This window comes from Salmo salar, chromosome 01, assembly GCF_965601325.2.
Source record: "Salmo salar chromosome 01, fSalSal1, whole genome shotgun sequence".
Taxonomy (NCBI): Eukaryota; Metazoa; Chordata; class Actinopteri; order Salmoniformes; family Salmonidae; genus Salmo; species Salmo salar.
In genome coordinates, this window is record NC_138291.1 from 77,171,127 (window position 1) to 77,189,327 (window position 18,201).

Genomic DNA, 18,201 nt, shown 5'->3' on the forward strand with positions numbered 1-18,201 from the left:
TAGAGTGCTCTCTTGTATAAGGACAGCCTTAGCCTACATAATATGCGCATTATTATTATGCCAATGCGTAAAAGCCATAGACCGTATATAGGTAAAAGTCGAGATTCGCACCTGTCTGTCAAGTTCCAGTTGAATTGCATTTCAATAGCTAACCCGAGACTACTTTTATTGGCCCTGTCACAACTAGCTGATCCCTCCGCCTCCTCTGCCAGATTCACCACTGGTTACCTTGGAAGCAGGAGAAACTACCACAGTCTGCGCTCCGCTCAGATCACTTGGCACTGTCGGAATGTTTTACAAATTCTAGCGTTCCAAGGATATTTTGGGTGGGAAATACGTGCTTCGTTGTGTGATGATGTCTGTAGCATGATATTTCTCCTAGAATCGAGTGAATCGGCGATAACAAAAATGTCACAACAACAGCGGGTCGTCCAACTGTCGACCGCCTCGCTCGCGCTGGTCTTCTGCAAGGAAGAGGAGAGCTCGAGAATCACCGGTGGAGGGAAATACAACGGGAACAGTGCGAGTGGTCAGGAGATTTTTACGGATTTCAAAGCGCAAAATCTGCGCAGTTTTTGGAACAAAAGACTTGTGAAAGCGGTAGCTGAAGTTTATTTCCACGGATGGATGGAGAATTTGGTCCTGTTCGTCCATGGGAATGCCAACAACCTAGAGGTGTTGAGGGAAGCTTGGATGCGCAGAGCGCTGAGGTCACCCAAAGGGTTTGTCATCAAAGCAGTGGGTATGTGCCGGAATTATTATTCTACCATTACTATTTATACTTTGTTTAATTATTTTTACATTACATATGAGAACATGTTGCCTGTGCAACAAAATATATATGAATGGCCATTGCCATCATGGCGCACAATAAATTATTTTCTTCCATAAGAAAATGATCTAACCCCATTGATAAGTATTGACTTGAGTCCCCACTCTCCAGAATTTATATAGGGACTCTTTGGGAAATACTTTGTTTACACAGCACTTAGCCTCGAGAGAGAAAATGTGTTGGATATAGGCTAATGAAAATAAAAGCCTGAGAAACTGTCAATGGGCGAGTGATCAACAGGCGGCATTCTGCCTTCTCCCTACATTTTTCAGCGATTAGTTTCTCCCACGACTGGCTCAGGTGAACTCCAATCCCGAAGCTGTTTTTTAATGTTTCGAAACGTCAATAATCATCGCTTGCGATACGGCTTTCGAAGCATACAGTATGTGGCACTTTCATCAACGAGAAAAAATCCTTAAAATAAATAAAAAAATTCTTATTTACAATGATGGCCTACCAAAAGGCAAAAAGCCTCCTGCGGGGACGGGGCTGGGATTAAAAATACAAATAATAAAATTAAAATATAGGACAACACACGTCACGACAATAGAGACACCACAATACTACATAAAGAGAGACCTAAGACAACAACATAGCATGGCAGAAAGACATAACACAGCATGGTAGCAGCACAACATGGTACAAACATTATTGGGCACAAACAACAGCACAAAGGGCAAGAAGGTAGAGACAACAATACATCACACAAAATACACTTACTGTAGCAGTTTTGCACAGTTCCATACAGCTATGGGTGCCTCCATTTGACCAAACTACACTTCCCGAGTTCCGAGTTAGCTTACACACAGGTGTTTGGCGCAAGCTAATTATTCTGCTTTCATAATGGTAGTCGAACCTGTAATTTTTTGTGTGAAAATTATTTCTGCTTGATATGAAAGATATGTTCCTTATGTTTAAAAAAAACTGTACAGCAAGCGTTGCGTGTTCATGTTTACAGCCATCGTCAGGGCTCTTAATAAAATTTCTCAGGAAGTGGTACCCTCATTGCTGCATGAAGTTTGGGGGTGGGATGCTGTGATTTTTCCCCCGACTGGGGGATGCATAGAAATCTGGCCGCCCTGCATATATATATATTGGTTTCTATACAGGACTAATAAAGGCCCAGTGTTGTGACTTTAAAAAAACTAAATGTATTTGAGTGTTTAACAGCATTTGTAACTTGACTCTGATAATTATCTGTACAAAACAGTTAATCTGATAATACTTGTGGAATATAAAAATACTTGCATGATATATGCTTTCCAGTTTCTTAAAATACTTTGCAAATATAACTTATTTCTATGTGAAAACTGAAATGGTCTATTTATTCCTTTTTCATATTGGTCCCCTGTGGGAATTGAACCCACAACCAGGGCTGGTCCTTGCTGTTCTGCCTCCTTAAACGAGACCAAAAAATGCTGCCCCACAAAACAAAAATATCCCCAGTAAGCAAAATGACGTTGAAAAGACGTGTAAAAAAACATATTTTCCAGACGTTGAAGTTAGGTTCAATTTTGGTTCTGAATGAAAGTTGAAAATACTTATTTTTCAGATGTTGATACCTGACTTTATCAGGAGTTATCGGGAGCCTATTTGTTTCCACAGTGGGAACATGACAGCACATTTTTTGTTGTTGATTGGGCACCATTTAGGTTAGGTTATTTGATGTGTCCATCTCATTACATTGTCATACATTTTATCTCCAGCCTATAGGCTACAGAAAAGGCCACATACTCTTTCTACCATATCCTATCTGCTACATGATTTATGTTGGATGATCTTTTTGACGGAACGTTGGTAGGGCACCACAGCGATGTGTCTCTCCATCAGCACCCTGAAGAGGCATGCTGAGAATGGACAATATTTTGCACTTTCTTTGACAAAGTGGGCACTGCTTATCACAGGGCGGAATCTACGCTCACCTAAAAAGCCCTTATGCCACTGGTTGAGAAATTGTCATTGTTTTGGGACAGAATTACGTGAGGTTTTATGTGTTGTTGTTGGAGGTGCGTCTTGGTCAGTTTAGCTCAGAAAATGCCGCCCTCGTCAATCTGCCACTATAGGCGGGCGCCTAATGAGTGGGCCGGCCGTGCCCACAACCCTAGCATTGCAAGCGCCATGCTCTACCAACTGAGCCACATCATCACAAACCACTTGATGGCTCAATTACTGTATTGTGCATTGTTTTTCTACATGGTAATGGGAAGTCTACAGGTACAAACCTAGATGACCAGCCTATGTACAATATAGTAATTAAGTGGTTTGTAATGATAGGAAATTAATACTTCAAAAAGTGGTTGTTTTTCATGTTATTTGATCAAGAAAAACGTTTAATTTAATGTGGATATTTTGTGCTTTTGCCCATGACTTTGCACCTATGTCATTTTTTTTGCCTCCACTACAATTGTCTATATTGGTCCGCTAATACTAGTAAAGGCCCAGTGCACTATTTTTGTGGGAAAATATTGATAAATTTTTTTTTATCTATTTTTTTTATTCTTATTTTTTAGGGGGTACTGCAGCATCCTCAAACCCCTACTTCCCGCGGCTATGTTTCATTCATGTGATTGGTAAACCATCTATTGGATTTGTCACAAAGCTTGAGCCATGATTTCCAATAAACACCCGCTTGCTAAAAAAACATTGTCTGGTAGTCTTCCGCAGACTTTTGACTGACCAATCAGTGTCATCTTTCACGTTGAAACATTCTGTATGTTTGTCAAAGCCTGTTTACAAATCTCTGTACAACCTTAAATAGGCTTCTCTTTCTCTTATTACTTTCGGAAAGCTATCATTTTTTAATCATTTTCAGGCAGCTATATTGTGCATGGTGTTTTGAACATCCATATATGTATGACATGAACTCATGGGTTGTATAGTGTCAGAAAATACTTGTTATAGTAAGTGTAAATGACACCTCTGTGTGGATTTTGAACCCAATTATGGTATGATCAGGTTATAGGACAGAAATACAGAGAAATATCCCTGTCATACCATGACGAAAAGCCGGCAACTTTACCATGTCAACTTTTTGCCGCCTTTTTCTGTATATCTGAATGGTATTGCCAGTAACAACTCCTGTACTTTTACTTTGGCCAACTGAAGCATGAATGTGGTAATATGTTTAAAAGTCCTGCCAATGCCTCAGTATAAAACTTCCCCTTTCATCTCACCAGCTTTGGCACGCATTAAATAAATGAACATTCTGTTGTTGTCCGACATTAAACTTGTCCTTATCACTCGCAAAGCTTAAAGAAATGCTTAAAATGTATGTAGTTCTGTCCTTGTGCTGTTCTAGTCTATTGTCACAGAAATTCTATGGCACTTAGCCCGGGGGAACGCACACTAGAGGTCTTCACAGATCCACCTGTACCTGAATATCTGGGACCCGAGCAGGTCCAGATGCAGAATTCTAATTAATGTCATGGGTCTGGGTCGGATCTGATCTGATATGATTGTCACGGTTCTTGGTATGTGTAATTTTAACTGACTTGTCCGGAAGGACCCATACAGATCCGAACGTGACTGCTAACAGTAGAGATGGAGAGAGAGAGAAATTGTCATTTATGTTGCTGCTCTTTGCTTTTCACAGTGTTGTTGTTGTCGTCCAATCATAAATCATCAAAGCAGAATAAAAAATAAAAAAAATTATAAATTCACCTTTATTTAACTAGGCAAGTCAGTTAAGAACATATTTTTATTTACAATGACGGCCAAACCCGGACGACGCTGGGCCAAATGTGCGCCGCCCTATGGGACTCCCAATCACGGGCGGATGTGATTCAGCCTGAATTCGAACCAGGGACTGTAGTATCGCCTGTTGCACTGAGATGCTCCACTCGGGAGCAGTTGTTACAGTCATAGAGCCTTCATGTGGGGCAAAAGTTAGGAAATATCTAATCAATGGAAGATTAAATTAAAATGATGGAATTAAAAGTTAAAGAAGAATGATAGCTCTTGGTCGTTGTAGCCTAACAGGTAGTCTGTTACTTTATATTCTGAGTTGTTGTTGTTGTTCATCCTCGTATTTCTGATAGAAAATGGTCTAAATTCGACTCATGAAATGTCCAGCGGACAAATTATTTTACCTGTTCAGGTGCCCAAAATCATTGTGCTTCTTCACATGAAGTTGACATATCTGAGCATACATTTGCACCATATTCAGTAGTAGGCTATACAAACCACGGAAAGGCAAACATCGTCATATTTAATCCAAGTTGTTATTTCTAAAGCACATCTCTGCTATTTTTGTTTAAAAAATGCAGTGTAGAAAATCCAGAGCTCCAATCACAACACATGTTTTCGGTAAAGATCTTTGCCAAAAAATCTTTGCTAAACAATGTTATTTATTTAACAGAAAATAAATGTTGCACACCCTCAATACCCCTGCCTACCCTGTTTGTTATGGACGATGATGCGATGGGTGCAGATTGAGTCGTCGGCGGAGGTCCCTCGTAGTCCAGACACAACTTTTACAGAAGGATTTATAAGACTTGAGACAATTGAGACATGTTTTGTGTATGTGTGCCCTTCAGAGGGTAGATGGGCAAGACAAAATATTCAAGTGCCTTTGAACGGGGTATGGTAGTAGATGCCAGGCGCACCGGTTTGTGTCAAGAACTGCAACACTGCTGTGTTTTTCACACTCAACAGTATCCCCTGTTTATCAAGAATGGTCCACCACCCAAAGGACATCCAGCCAACTTGACACAACTGTGGGAAGCATTGAAATAAACATGGGACAGCATCCCTGTGGAACGCTTTCAACACCTTGTAGTCCATGCCCCGACGAATAGAGACTGTTCTGAAAGTGTTCCTAATGTTTTGTACACTTAGTGTATGTGCGCACGTTTTCCAAACCACACTCCAACATTTACTGTAGGCTGCCACACGTGATCGCAGCATCCTGGAAAGGCACTTGACCAGCTGGGGCAACCTCAAGGGCTCGTCTCAGGATCCTCCATCTTGCAGCAAGGATCCCAAAGCAGTTCTCTGAAATTTTTCATTAAAGCCAGAAGAATCTTTGAATAAAATAAGCTTTTCCATTAGTATTGAACAGGAACATGAAGGCTGCCAAATGTGTACTGTAACATCTGTGCAGGCAATGCTTTGGACATAGGCCCCCATCCTCTTACCGGGATGCCAGATCACATTTATGAGGCATATAATTACAACGTCCATGCAATCATTTTCACATATGTACAGTCACATGTATTAAGCGTATCTTACCTGGATATGGTCACATTAGGTTTACCATCAGAGGGAATGCCTCGTCTTCCACGAAAACATGGGCTCTGTGTTTGGGTCCCCGGCAAGCTCTTTGGCCTTGGTAGTAGCAGATGGCCTGTAACGAGTTGGGAGCCCAACTTGCTTCAGGAAAAGATTCCTGCATCTCTCTCCCGGCTATGCGTTCACGTCGACCATGGTGAAGCCCATTTTTTCCATAGAGGGATAAGCAACAAATTCCTCCTTCAGGACACTTCTGTGTGCTGCCACTGGCAAAAAAACGTGTCAAAGACAGCCTTCCTGAAGCAATTACGGTCAAGCTGTGAGTTCTCTCGTGCTAGAGGTTAGGGGGAAGCCGCTGATGCAAGTCGTCAAATCTGGCATCCGACATCTGAAAGTATTGAAAATGTCTTTCCTCGTCATCGCTTCACATAGGTTGAACAACAGACGTGTATTCTCCAGCTCGTGTATTCTCTTCACTGGACCAACTCGCCATTTTCTCAGTTATTTTTTATTCTCCTGAGTAGTTCAATCTATTGTCATTTATAGAGAGACATATTTGCTTCATCTTCTGTGGCTAAAAAGTAGCATCGTAAAGCATAGACAAGATTAGCCTGACATGTAGCCAGCTAGCTACTATTTATAAACAGGCATGTAACACCGGTACCGGAAGTTCAAATGCTGTCACTAGCTAGAGTAAAATGCACGCAAGCATGTAGATCAATGGAGTGGTGCTTGTAGCCGCCTTTTAATAAGCTTCAACTCACAACAAACTCCCACATACACACTCACCACATACACACTCACCACATACACACTCACCACATGGGGGACAAAGATATTGTTGTGCACACCCTAAAAACACGAACACATGGGCATGCATAAATGCATAGTGACACACAGGCAGACTGACAGACACACGTGCACACGTGCACACACCCTTCTCTTCCTTCTGATCAGACTGATTCTACTTGATAGTGATTTGTATGGAAATTAGTCCCTACAGGTTGGTTTACTGCCTTTTCACTACAAGGCAGTCAGCAGTGAATCAGTCCTCCATTGGCTGCCAACCAGAGCCAGCCTAACAACCCCAGTCCCTCAGGATTAATGTCCTTTAATTTCATGGCCAGCGAGGGACTATATAAGCCTGATGTCTTTATAGCAGACACCGAGAAAGACCTTGACATTGACTTCAACACGCCAGCTCCAACTTGGAAATGCCCCCTCTGACCTTTTCCAGGTTATAATTTGTTATGGAGTTTTTAACCAGACAATTTCCTACGTTTTGAATGTGACTAGAATGCTATTTGCCTAACTGAGAGGGCTGTTCTCTTTCCATTCACTGGAGGAAATTGGGTGGTAGGATTTGTAATGATGTTACCAGCTAATCAAACTATTTGATTAGCCTATTTTAGGCATTTCTTAAGACACTGCGCAAAAGCCTCTTTGAATATGGTCTAACCCTTGTTTAACACAAAGTCCCATCTCTTTTCTAATTGAGAGCTCGAGATGACAGTAAACCTCAGTGCAGTGGTGGGTTTAGCTAATAGCAAACTTTGCTGTTAGTAACAAAACTCTTATTATAACTTTTAGGAGAAGTTTAGCCCAGAGAGAGTGACAGAGAGAGGGAAAGGAGAGAATCGATCACCACAGCTCTGTAATTTATAAGGTGGAGTTAGTTTCCTCATTCGGTCTGTCTGATTATCACTGTGTCAGTGCTAATGGGGGAAGAAGACTGATGGTTTACTGGTGCCACCACTGTTTGGATGAGGGGAGAGAGGAGGAGAATGAGGGGAGAGAGGAGGACGATGAACGGAATGGGTGAGGAGATGAAGGGGTTTGGGTGACTGATTGAGGAGGAGGGGTGTTTGGAGGGGATGAATGGAGGGAGAGTGGGTGGTGAGGGTTGAGGGTGAAGGAATGATGTGTTAAGGGAATGAGGAAACAGGGATGGATGGGGTGAGCTGGAGAATGAACAGGCTCTGTTTTGTCTTTCTGGGAATGGACCCCCCCCTGGTACTGGAGTTGACCTCTCACACTGGAGTAACACTCATCTCTCTCTGTCTCGCTCTCTCTCTCTCATAGCCTCAGGCTATGAAATCATGAACAGATTTTTCTATACAAAGAGTAGAAACTGTAGAGGGTTTTATTTGAATGATTGAAGGATTGGACAGCTATGTTTGTCAGAAAAACAGAGCAAGTGAGCTCACTGAGCTCTGTGAAAAGAGCTTTCTGAGTTCAACTGAGAGAGCAGAAGAGTGGTTAGAACTGGCGTTAGACTCATAAACCTATCTCTTCACATACTGTACATCATGGAAGAAAGACCTTTTCATATGTAGCATTGTGAGTAATTGGACCAGAGTTTGGTCCAACATATCAATTTCATTAAGAAACCTCAACCATCAAATCATACATTACAATTCTTCCCATAGAACTTACCGCACACCATGAAAACTATTTAAGATGAAGGCTAGACAAGCCCCAAATTGCTCAATGTGCCCGCAGGGAACTCCTGGCACATTTTTTCATATGGTTTGGGAGCTCCCAGGGATTTTACTTTTCTGTTGTCTCATCCTGTCTATCTGACATAATGGGTAGAAATGTACCATGTTCACCATCCATTTTATTGTTAAATGATGACACTACTGTTGACTTATCTGTCAAACAGCGATTTAACAGCAGCCAATTTTCTTTTTGTTACTGAAGCCTTACATTGGCAGGCTCCTCATTCTTTCAACAGACAGCAGTGGCTGCTATCATTCATGGACATTATAAACATGGAAATAGCTGTAGGACGCATGCATGGGGCGAGTGAAATAAACAGATTTACTCTTTCATCAACGTATGACTGTAAAAAGACTGCTATTGAGAACCACTAATCTAACTTTGGGTTGGGGAAGTCCTGTGGGTGGAGGGTGAGATGGGAACTGTTTGGTCTTGACACTTGTTTTTTCTGTCCATATGTATCTGTTTTGTGTAACTTATATTTAAAAAAAAACATTTGATCACAAAAGCCTTAAGGTTCCTGAACAATTGTGGTAAAGTAAAGCATGAGGTTGGAAGGAAGGTCTTTTGAGAGAATGGTGACACCATACAAATAGATGTCCTAGGCTATACTGTTATTCTACTTCTGTTATGTCCTAATACTAATAGCCTTGTCATGGAAGAACCTAGTTGTTGTTCAACTCTTTTCCTCAGGTGAAATAAGAGGCTTCCCTCATCCATCACAATGGCTGTTAGCTGCTTCTGCATTATTGAGAAGGCTAACATACGTCCCAAATGGCACTCTATTCCCTATAGTGCACTACTTTTGTTCTTGGCCCATATGGCTCCCGTCAAAAGTAGTGCATAATGTAGGGAATAGGGTGCCATTTGGGACGGCACCTCACTCTGGATATAGTTCCTGGTACGAGGCTACAGCCAAGCGGAGGGATATGCACGTAAGACATTAATGTTGAGTCGCCCTGTGGTGTAATGAGGTATCCTGTGTCTTCCTACACAATTTAACCCTCCTCCTCCACTGTCAAGGGCAACAAGAGACTATGTCTTCACTGTCGTGGTATTGAACTTGAATGTGGAGCTTCCAATTGGGTAATTCAATCTAATGCAGCTCTTCTCGACATCGTCGTTATAAATTATATTGTGTTCTCAATTTATTTACCTTATAAAATACAAATAGATGAAGAAGAAAAAAGTAATTGGAGAAGTATTGGGTTAGGCCTATACATTTAGTTGATGAGAGGATGTAGAATTATAGGACACATGCAACACAAATGTATGCATTGCTTCCAAGTCATTTCTGCAATGCTTTCCTCTTGAATCAATCATTATCTGAACACAGAGAACTTCTGTTTGTCCTTATTCTTCATATCTTGGAGATGAAAGTGCTTGTATACTTTAAGACATAGGGAGTCTGATTTCATTGGTTTGTTTGGTCCGAGACTCAGAGCTGTACTAATGGTCGTAACTCTACCAGATGTCCACTTATTAGCCATGACATCCCCTCGACATACTTGGGTTAAACTGCCCACCCTGTGTGTGTTTGTGCATATGTGTGTGATTGCCACGTGGCCTGGGTACCCTGTCGTGATCATGCAGCTAAGGTCAAAGGTGGCAACTTCTGGGCTAACTGGGGTCGTAGTTAAGGCAACCGGCTCATATAATCACAGCGTCTCCAGGTGTTCCATCCTCAGACTGTGTGTGTGCACGGGTGTTCGTGCTACGTTTCTAGGTATTCCTCCTAAACAGAAAAAGCCCTGTTTGTGCGTGCGTGCATGCTGTGTTTCTAGGTATTCCTCCTAAACAGAAAAAGCCCTGTTTGTGCGTGCGTGCATGCTGTGTTTGTAGGTATTCCTCCTAAACAGAAAAATCCCTGTTTGTGCGTGCGTGCATGCTGTGTTTCTAGGTATTCCTCATATACAGAAAAAGCCCTGTTTGTGCGTGCGTGCATGCTGTGTTTGTAGGTATTCCTCCTAAACAGAAAAAGCCCTGTTTGTGCGTGCGTGCATGCTGTGTTTGTAGGTATTCCTCCTAAACAGAAAAAGCCCTGTTTGTGCGTGCGTGCATGCTGTGTTTGTAGGTATTCCTCCTAAACAGAAAAAGCCCTGTTTGTGCGTGCGTGCATGCTGTGTTTGTAGGTATTCCTCCTAAACAGAAAAAGCCCTGTTTGTGCGTGCGTGCATGCTGTGTTTGTAGGTATTCCTCCTAAACAGAAAAAGCCCTGTTTGTGCGTGCGTGCATGCTGTGTTTCTAGGTATTCCTCATATACAGATAAAGCCCAGTTGAACCACCATGTGCCTGTAAAAGAAGTAGAACACGCACACACTCTCTCCCTGTAGAAGAACACACACAGTACAGAGGTAGTGTTTCTGAGTGGAGATGAGGCTTGATTACAAGTGGTCGGACTCTGCATTCAACAGGGCCAGTCAGGCTTAGCTTGACAAACGTTTAAGCACCCTGAGGATGATTCTTAATGGTGAAATGTGTTGGATTTGAATAACGAAGTAGCACAAACCATTTTCCTCCAAGAGTTGTCAGAATAGGCCTAGCTATTCCCTGTTGTACACCGATTCAGCCAGACTGGCCAGGCCAGTGACGTTCTTACAAAGAAAAAAGGCCTTTTTATGAAGCTCCATCCTTCATGCTACCAGTCCAGTGTGACCTGATGCTGTTAGACATTGATCTCGCTCTCACTCTGTGTGTGTGTCCTGGTCACGGACCCCACAGCGTGAGAAATGGAAAAAGGTGAAAGTATGTGTGTATGTGGTGTCTTGATAGCTATTTCCTCAGTTGCTTTATTATTAGTCCAGAGAGGAAAAGACAACCTCACCCTCCATTCTCTAACATGACCCCTCGCTGTCCCTGATCGTTTGTTAGCTACATCCTCTTCCCATTCAGCAGGAAACTCTCCCTAGGTGGGAATCACACAGACTGGCCCATTTATTGACCTGTAGAGTTTACCCACAACACTGGATCACAGCCAACAATTACACACAGATCTTGCACCCCTCAGCTTATTCACACTGGTGGTGTGTGTGTGCATGGTTTGTGGTGTGTGTGTGTGTGTGTGTGTGTGTGTGTGTGTGTGTGTGTGTGTGTGTGTGTGTGTGTGTGTGTGTGTGTGTGTGTGTGTGTGTGTGTGTGGACTGCTTTTATTGGATTTTAACATTCTCTCACTGCTGGTCAGAGGTAGAAGTCACCAGGTGATGTAGTATTCTAGTATTTCTGTTATTATTGAAGCTTCAGCTTCCTGAGGGGACGTTGACTTAGCTTCATATAACACATGCTCGGAGATAGAAACACGGCCTGTTATTATTATATTATGGATGAAGATAAGAATGAATTGAAACATACTGTTTTTGTCTTTGGTTCAGTTGGTTGGCGCATCAGACGTCTCTCCGCTAGGCCTACTGCACATACCCTGGTTAGACTGGAGAGGAAATGGCTTTCATCTGGCCTCAATGACCCACCCACCACCATCACTCTTGATTAGAGGGGGTGGGAGTACTATAAACCATCCCTCTCTCCCAGGGGTAAGGGTAGGAGTGTGTGTGTGCATACGTTTATATGTGTGTCTGCGTGCCTGTGTGTATGTATGTATGTGCATGCTCGTGAATGTGTGTTTGAGGCTTTGTGTGCGTGCGTGTGTGAGTGCATCCATTTGTGTGTGTGCACGCACGTCGGTGTCCGTGTGTATGTGTACCATCACTCACTCTCATGGGGGTTAAGGCTCCTTGGGTGGAGTGTGCTGGAAACACCTGGAACTTCTAAACTTCCCAGGGAAGGGAAGCTTGTGAAACTGAAGTCTTCTGCATTCCTCTGGGCTTGGTGGTCACTAGACAGCCAGGAAAGAGGACAGAGGCACTGTGCTTTCTAACCATAACATGCCATTTTAATGACTAGGTCTAAACCATGCTCCGCCCCTTTATATCACACAATAGCTTAGAAACGAATGCCAACCTTCCTCCCACTGTTTAATAAAAAAAAAAAACATTGGAATGTAGTTCAAATGTTTATCTGCTACCTGCCTCCATGGTCAATGTATCTCGGTGATGAGGGATCTAAAAGTTGTCTGAGCATCGGGTTACAGTGAGCACTTTGGGAACCGGGACAAATAGGGGCTTATTCTCTGTTACATGATTACCTGTCTTCAGTCTAACACCTGGTTACTCTGTCTGGTTCCTAGGAACATTACAGGGTTCATTGTTTGGGGAATAAAGTGTCAGGATTCAGGTCACTATTGGCCCATTTCCTGAAACTCCCTATGCGGTGAGGAATAAGCGTTTTGTCTAGTGCAGGAGTAGGCCTAAACATAATCAAGGTCCAGGAAACCGTCCCGTAGTGTGTTGATGACTGACTAGAAGGTCAGCATCTTCACAGTTCTTATCCTGAAGACATGTCATAATGTTGTGTCACAGAATTAGTGACACAGAATCTTCCCCCTCTGACAATGAGGCTGCAGGACAGTAAACTTGCGTAGTCTGCTCAGACTGGTCTGTGCTCTAGGGTATAACATGCGATGAAATGTTACAATGTAGCCTATCAACATTGCTCTCTTTTCACGCTGCTCCAATGTAATACATGTACAAATCTAACAACAGAAGACTCTGCATCCCCGCTCGCAATCACGCCTAGATTATGTATATTTATAAACTTACACATTCTCTCCAAACGCACATGAAGAGCGGATGGAGAGAAGCAGGTCAGTGAAAGGCGCTGCACGGTCATTCCGGAGCTATACGGAGCCCTCCACATTGTTATAGCATTTTGGAGGCGCACATCGATGCAGTACGGAGCTCTGCAATTTGGCCTCTGCATGGCTCCTGAGGCTCCGCGAATGGGTCACACCATCCATACGGCCCCTCCGACCACATTTTCAGATCAAACATAAATTGGCTTTGAGGGCTGGTAGGGGATGAAGTGGATATTATTGGCTTTGCCCATAGAAGAGACCAGTGGCTGTTACTTAAATTCAACTGAATTTATAAAAACAACTGACTTTATAAGCATGTTATAGCAGGCGCCAGCAGGTTCTTTAGATCGGTAGGGCTGAAAAAGTCTGTAGTATTATATGATACTGTACTATGGTATTCTAAAATGTTGGTATCATGATGTTTTGGTACTGTGATATTGCTGTGGTACCGATATACCGTCCAACACTACACAGACTGTTCTTTTTAATGCCGAAAGCACCTCTGGCATCTCAATACAACAGTGTGTCTGTTTGTATGAAGTCAGATGTCTGGGTCTTTGCTCAACAAACATGGTTAGATGTTCTCTTCACAGACTCATAACTCATATCTTTGAGACTTCAGAACATACACTATATATTAAAAAGTATGGGGATACCCTTTAAAATTAGTGGTTTCGGCTATTTCAGCCACACCCGTTGCTGACCGGTTTATAATTTCGAGCACAAAGCCATGCAATCTCCATAGACAAACATTAGCAGTAGAATGGCCTTAATGAAGAGCTCAGTGACTTTCAACGTGGCACCGTCATAGGATGCCACCTTTCCAACAAGTAAATTTGTGAAATTTCTCCCCTGCTAGAGCTGCCCCAATCAACTGTAATTGCTGTTATCGTGAAGTGGAAACATCTAGGAGCAACAACGGCTAAGCTGTGAAGTGGTACGCCCCACAAGCTCACAGAACGGGACCGCCGAGTGCTGAAGCGCGTAAAAATCATCTGTCCTCGGTTGCAACACTCACTACCGAGTTCCAAATTGCCTCTGGAAAAAATGTCAGCACAAGAACTGTTTGGGAGCTTCACAAAATGGGTTTCCATGGCAGAGCAGTCACACACAAGCCTAAGATCACGATGTGCAATGTCAAGCATCGGCTGGAGTGGTGTAAAGCTCGCCGCCATTGGACTCTGGAGCGGTGGAAACGCGTTCTCTGGAGTGATGAATCACACTTCACCATCTGGTAGTCCAACAGACGATAACCTGGGTTTGGCGGATGACAGGAGAACGCTTCCTGCCCAGTTCATAGTGCCAACTGCAAAGTTTGGTGGAGGAGGAATAATGGTCTGGGGCTGTTTTTCCATGGATCGGGATAGGCCCCTTAGTTCCAGTGAAGGGAAATCTTAACGCTACAACATACAAAAACATTCTAGACAATTCTGTGCTTCCAACTTTGTGGCAACAGTTTGGGGAAGGCCCTTTCCTGTTTCAGCATGACAATGCCCCAATACACAAAGCGAGGTCCATACAGAAATGATTTGTTGAGATCAGTGTGGAAGAACTTGACTGGCCTGCACAGAGCCCTGACCTCAACTCCATCGAACACCTTTGGGATGAATTTGAACGCCGACTGTGAGCCAGGTAATCAACCAACATTAGTCCCCGACCTCAAATGTTCTTCAAATCAAATTTTATTAGTCACACGCGCTGAATACAACACTGAAATGCTTACTTACGAGCCCCTAACCAACAATGCAGTTAAAAAAATACAGATAAGAATAAGAGATAAAAGTAACAAGTAATTAAAGAGCAGCAGTGAAATAACAACAGCGAGACTATATACAGGGGGTACTGATACAGAGTCAATGTGCGGGGGCACCGGTTCTTGTGGCTGAATGGAAGCAAGTCCCCACAGCAATGTTCCAACATCTAGTGGAAAGCCTTTCCAGAAGAGTGGAGACTCTTATAGCAGCAAAGGTGGGACCAACTCCATATTAATGACCATGATTTTGGAATGAGATGTTTCGACGAGCAGGTGTCCATAATTTTGGTAGCGTAAATGTAATAATGTATTGGTTTTGACACTTTTTTTGTGTTGATGGATAGATTTTTTCATCCTTTTGATATCTGACCTAAAGTCAGAGTGTGTGGCACAGTTCTATATGTGTTTCTATGGTGATGGAACTCCTAACAAAGTGTGCCTCTGTTCCCACTCAGAGCTTAAAACAATGACCTAATAACTTTTGGCAAAAGTTAAAATGTTGCTTTGATTCCGAAAGGGCTGTAGAGTAAGAACCGGGCATCCATAAACAGTCTGCTTTCTCGTCTTTTATTCTGGCTTATTCACTATTTGCTCAGATAGCTAACGCTCTCTGTGGGTGTCTGTCAGTTTGACAAATAGGCTATGCCCAAGCTTCTATTGTCTGTCTGTTGGTGTTGTCCATGACAGCAAGGCCTTCTCAGGATTACATTTAGGTGGCTTTCTTCTTCCACAGCGCCCCTGTATCCTGTTTTAATGACCTTTCACCTTTCCCCACTGTGGTAAACGTCCATCTGATCTCACTGTGTAGTCTGTGTCTTTCTTATGTAACAGAGGTAGTGAGCTGGTGATAGGTAGTGGGTTGTTGCCTTACTTCATGATTGTAAACTGAGTGTTGACTGAAAGTCAACTGTCACTCCCAGACTGAAAGCTATAGCAGTTTCCTTGTGGCTGTTAGTTTTGAATCGCAGAGCGCTGACAAACAAGGTTCAATAACAGTCAAATACACTTCCAACTCCAGTTCAATCAGTTCAGTCAAACCAGTCAAAGTTTGGATACACCTACTCATTCAAGGGTTTTTCTTGGTTTTTTACTATTTTCTACATTGTAGAATAATACTGAAGACATCAAAACTATGAAATAACACATGGAATCATGTAGTAACCAAAGAAGTGCTTCATAGTCACCTGGAATGCTTTTCCAACAGTCCTGAAGGAGTTCCCACATATGCTGAGCACTTGTTGACTGCTTTTCCTTCACTCTATGGTCCAACTCATCCCAAACCATCTCAATTGGGTTGAGGTCAGGTGATTGTGGATCTGATGCAGCACTCCATCACTCTCCTTCTTGGTCAAATAGCCCTTATACTGCCTGGAGGTGTGTTTTGGGTCATTGTCCTGTTGAAAAACAAATGATACCATCTCATCTGGTGCTTAGTGGGAGTGTATCACTGCAAAATGCTGTGGTAGCCATGATGGTTAAGTGTGCCTTGAATTCTAAATAAAACAGACAGTGTCACCAGCAAAGCCCCATCACACCTCCTCCTCCATGCTTCCCGGTGGGAGCTACACATGCAGAGATCATCCGTTCACTGACTCTGCGTCTCACAAAGACACGGCGGTTGGAACCAAAAATCTCAAATTTGGACTCCAGACCAAAGGACAAATTTCCACTGGTCTAATGTCCATTGCTCGTGTTTCTTGGCCCAAGCAAGTCTCTTCTTATTGGTGTCCTTTAGTAATGGTTTCTTTGCAGCAATTCGACCATGAATGCCTGATTTACGGAGTCTCCTCTGAACAGTTGATGTTGAGATGTGTCTGTTACTTGAACACTGTGAAGCGTTTATTTGGGCTGCAATCTGACGTGCAGTTAATTGCCCATTTCTGAGACTGGTAACTCTAATGAACTTATCCTCTGCAGCAGAGGTAACTCTGGGTCTTCCTTTCCTGTGGCGGTCCTCATGAGAGCCAGTTTCATCATACGGCTTGATGGTTTTTGCAACTGCACTTGAAGAAACTTTCAAAGTTATTGAAATTGTCCAGATTGACTGACCTTCATGTCTTAAAGTAATGATGGACTGGGGTTTCTCTTTGCTTATTTGAGCTGTTCTTGCCATAATATGGACTTGGTCTTTTACCAAATTGGGCCATCTTCTGTATACCAACCATACCTTATCACAACACAACTGATTGGCTCAAACGCATTAAGAAGGAAACAAATTCCACAACTGAACTTTTAAGAAGGCACACCTGTTAATTGAAATGCATTCCAGGTGACTACCCCATGAAGCTGGTTGAGAGAATGCCAAGCGTGTGCAAAGCTGTCATGGAAGGCAAAGGGTGACTACTTTGAAGTATATAAAATATATTCTGATTTGTTTAACACTTTTTTGGTTACTACATGATTCCATATGTGTTATTTCATAGTTTTGATGTCTTCACTATTATTCTACAATGTAGAAAATAGTAAAAATCAAGAAAAATGAGTAGGTGTGTCCAAACTTTTGACTGGTACTGTATGTATGGTGAATATTCATTCTCTGTTGTGTTTTCCTGTCCTGCCCCTGAAAAATCTTCATCCAAGATGAATGGACCTTCACACAGCTTTACTTAACCCATGATTAGATATTCTATGGCCTGTTTCCTCAAATCTCAGTTTGTAGTAATCATATCACTTTGCCAGCACAGCCATTTCCTCAAGCTGTGATTACTATGAGGGTTCAGTCATAACATTGCTCTTTTCTCCCACTTAAGTCTTCTACTTTATGTTTAAACACTGATGCCCTGAGATAGTAAAGTTTCTACAGAAATGTTTATCTTAAGCCCGTAGGGAGAGGAGGGAAGGCTGAGTTTACTGCTGGAAGTCAATGGAGCTGTTAAGTCATCACAAAGTGTTCATGGACTGATTGTTGCCTTTTTATGGCTCAGTAATGTGGATATAATTGGGTTGGAATCATTCACTTCTGTAGTGGCCATTTTGCTTGTCATATATGAAAATTCCAGAAATGGTTCCTACTGTTTCAGTCCTTAAGAAAACGTAGCCTTTCCCCCTCCTTTTTTTTTAAACGAAACACTACATTCATCAACATGATTTGAAAACAGGGTAAATTAAGCAGTATGGTGGATGATGTCTACTGGGATTTTACTTTCATTTATCCAGCTCTTTCACATCAATAAAGGAGAGGAAGTCGCTCAGATTCTT

The 18,201-nt window shown here is 42.5% G+C and overlaps 1 protein-coding gene across 1 annotated transcript in view; it reads left to right on the forward strand.

Annotated features, from left to right (window-relative positions):
* Positions 1-213: 213 nt before the first annotated feature.
* The window catches only part of LOC106613106 (storkhead-box protein 1), a 44,974-nt gene continuing 26,986 nt past the window's right edge, over positions 214-18,201 (forward strand). The window contains exon 1 of the mRNA XM_014215040.3: positions 214-742. Coding sequence (XP_014070515.1) covers positions 367-742 — 376 coding nt within the window. The 5' untranslated portion in view covers positions 214-366. The remainder of the gene's footprint in view (positions 743-18,201) is intronic.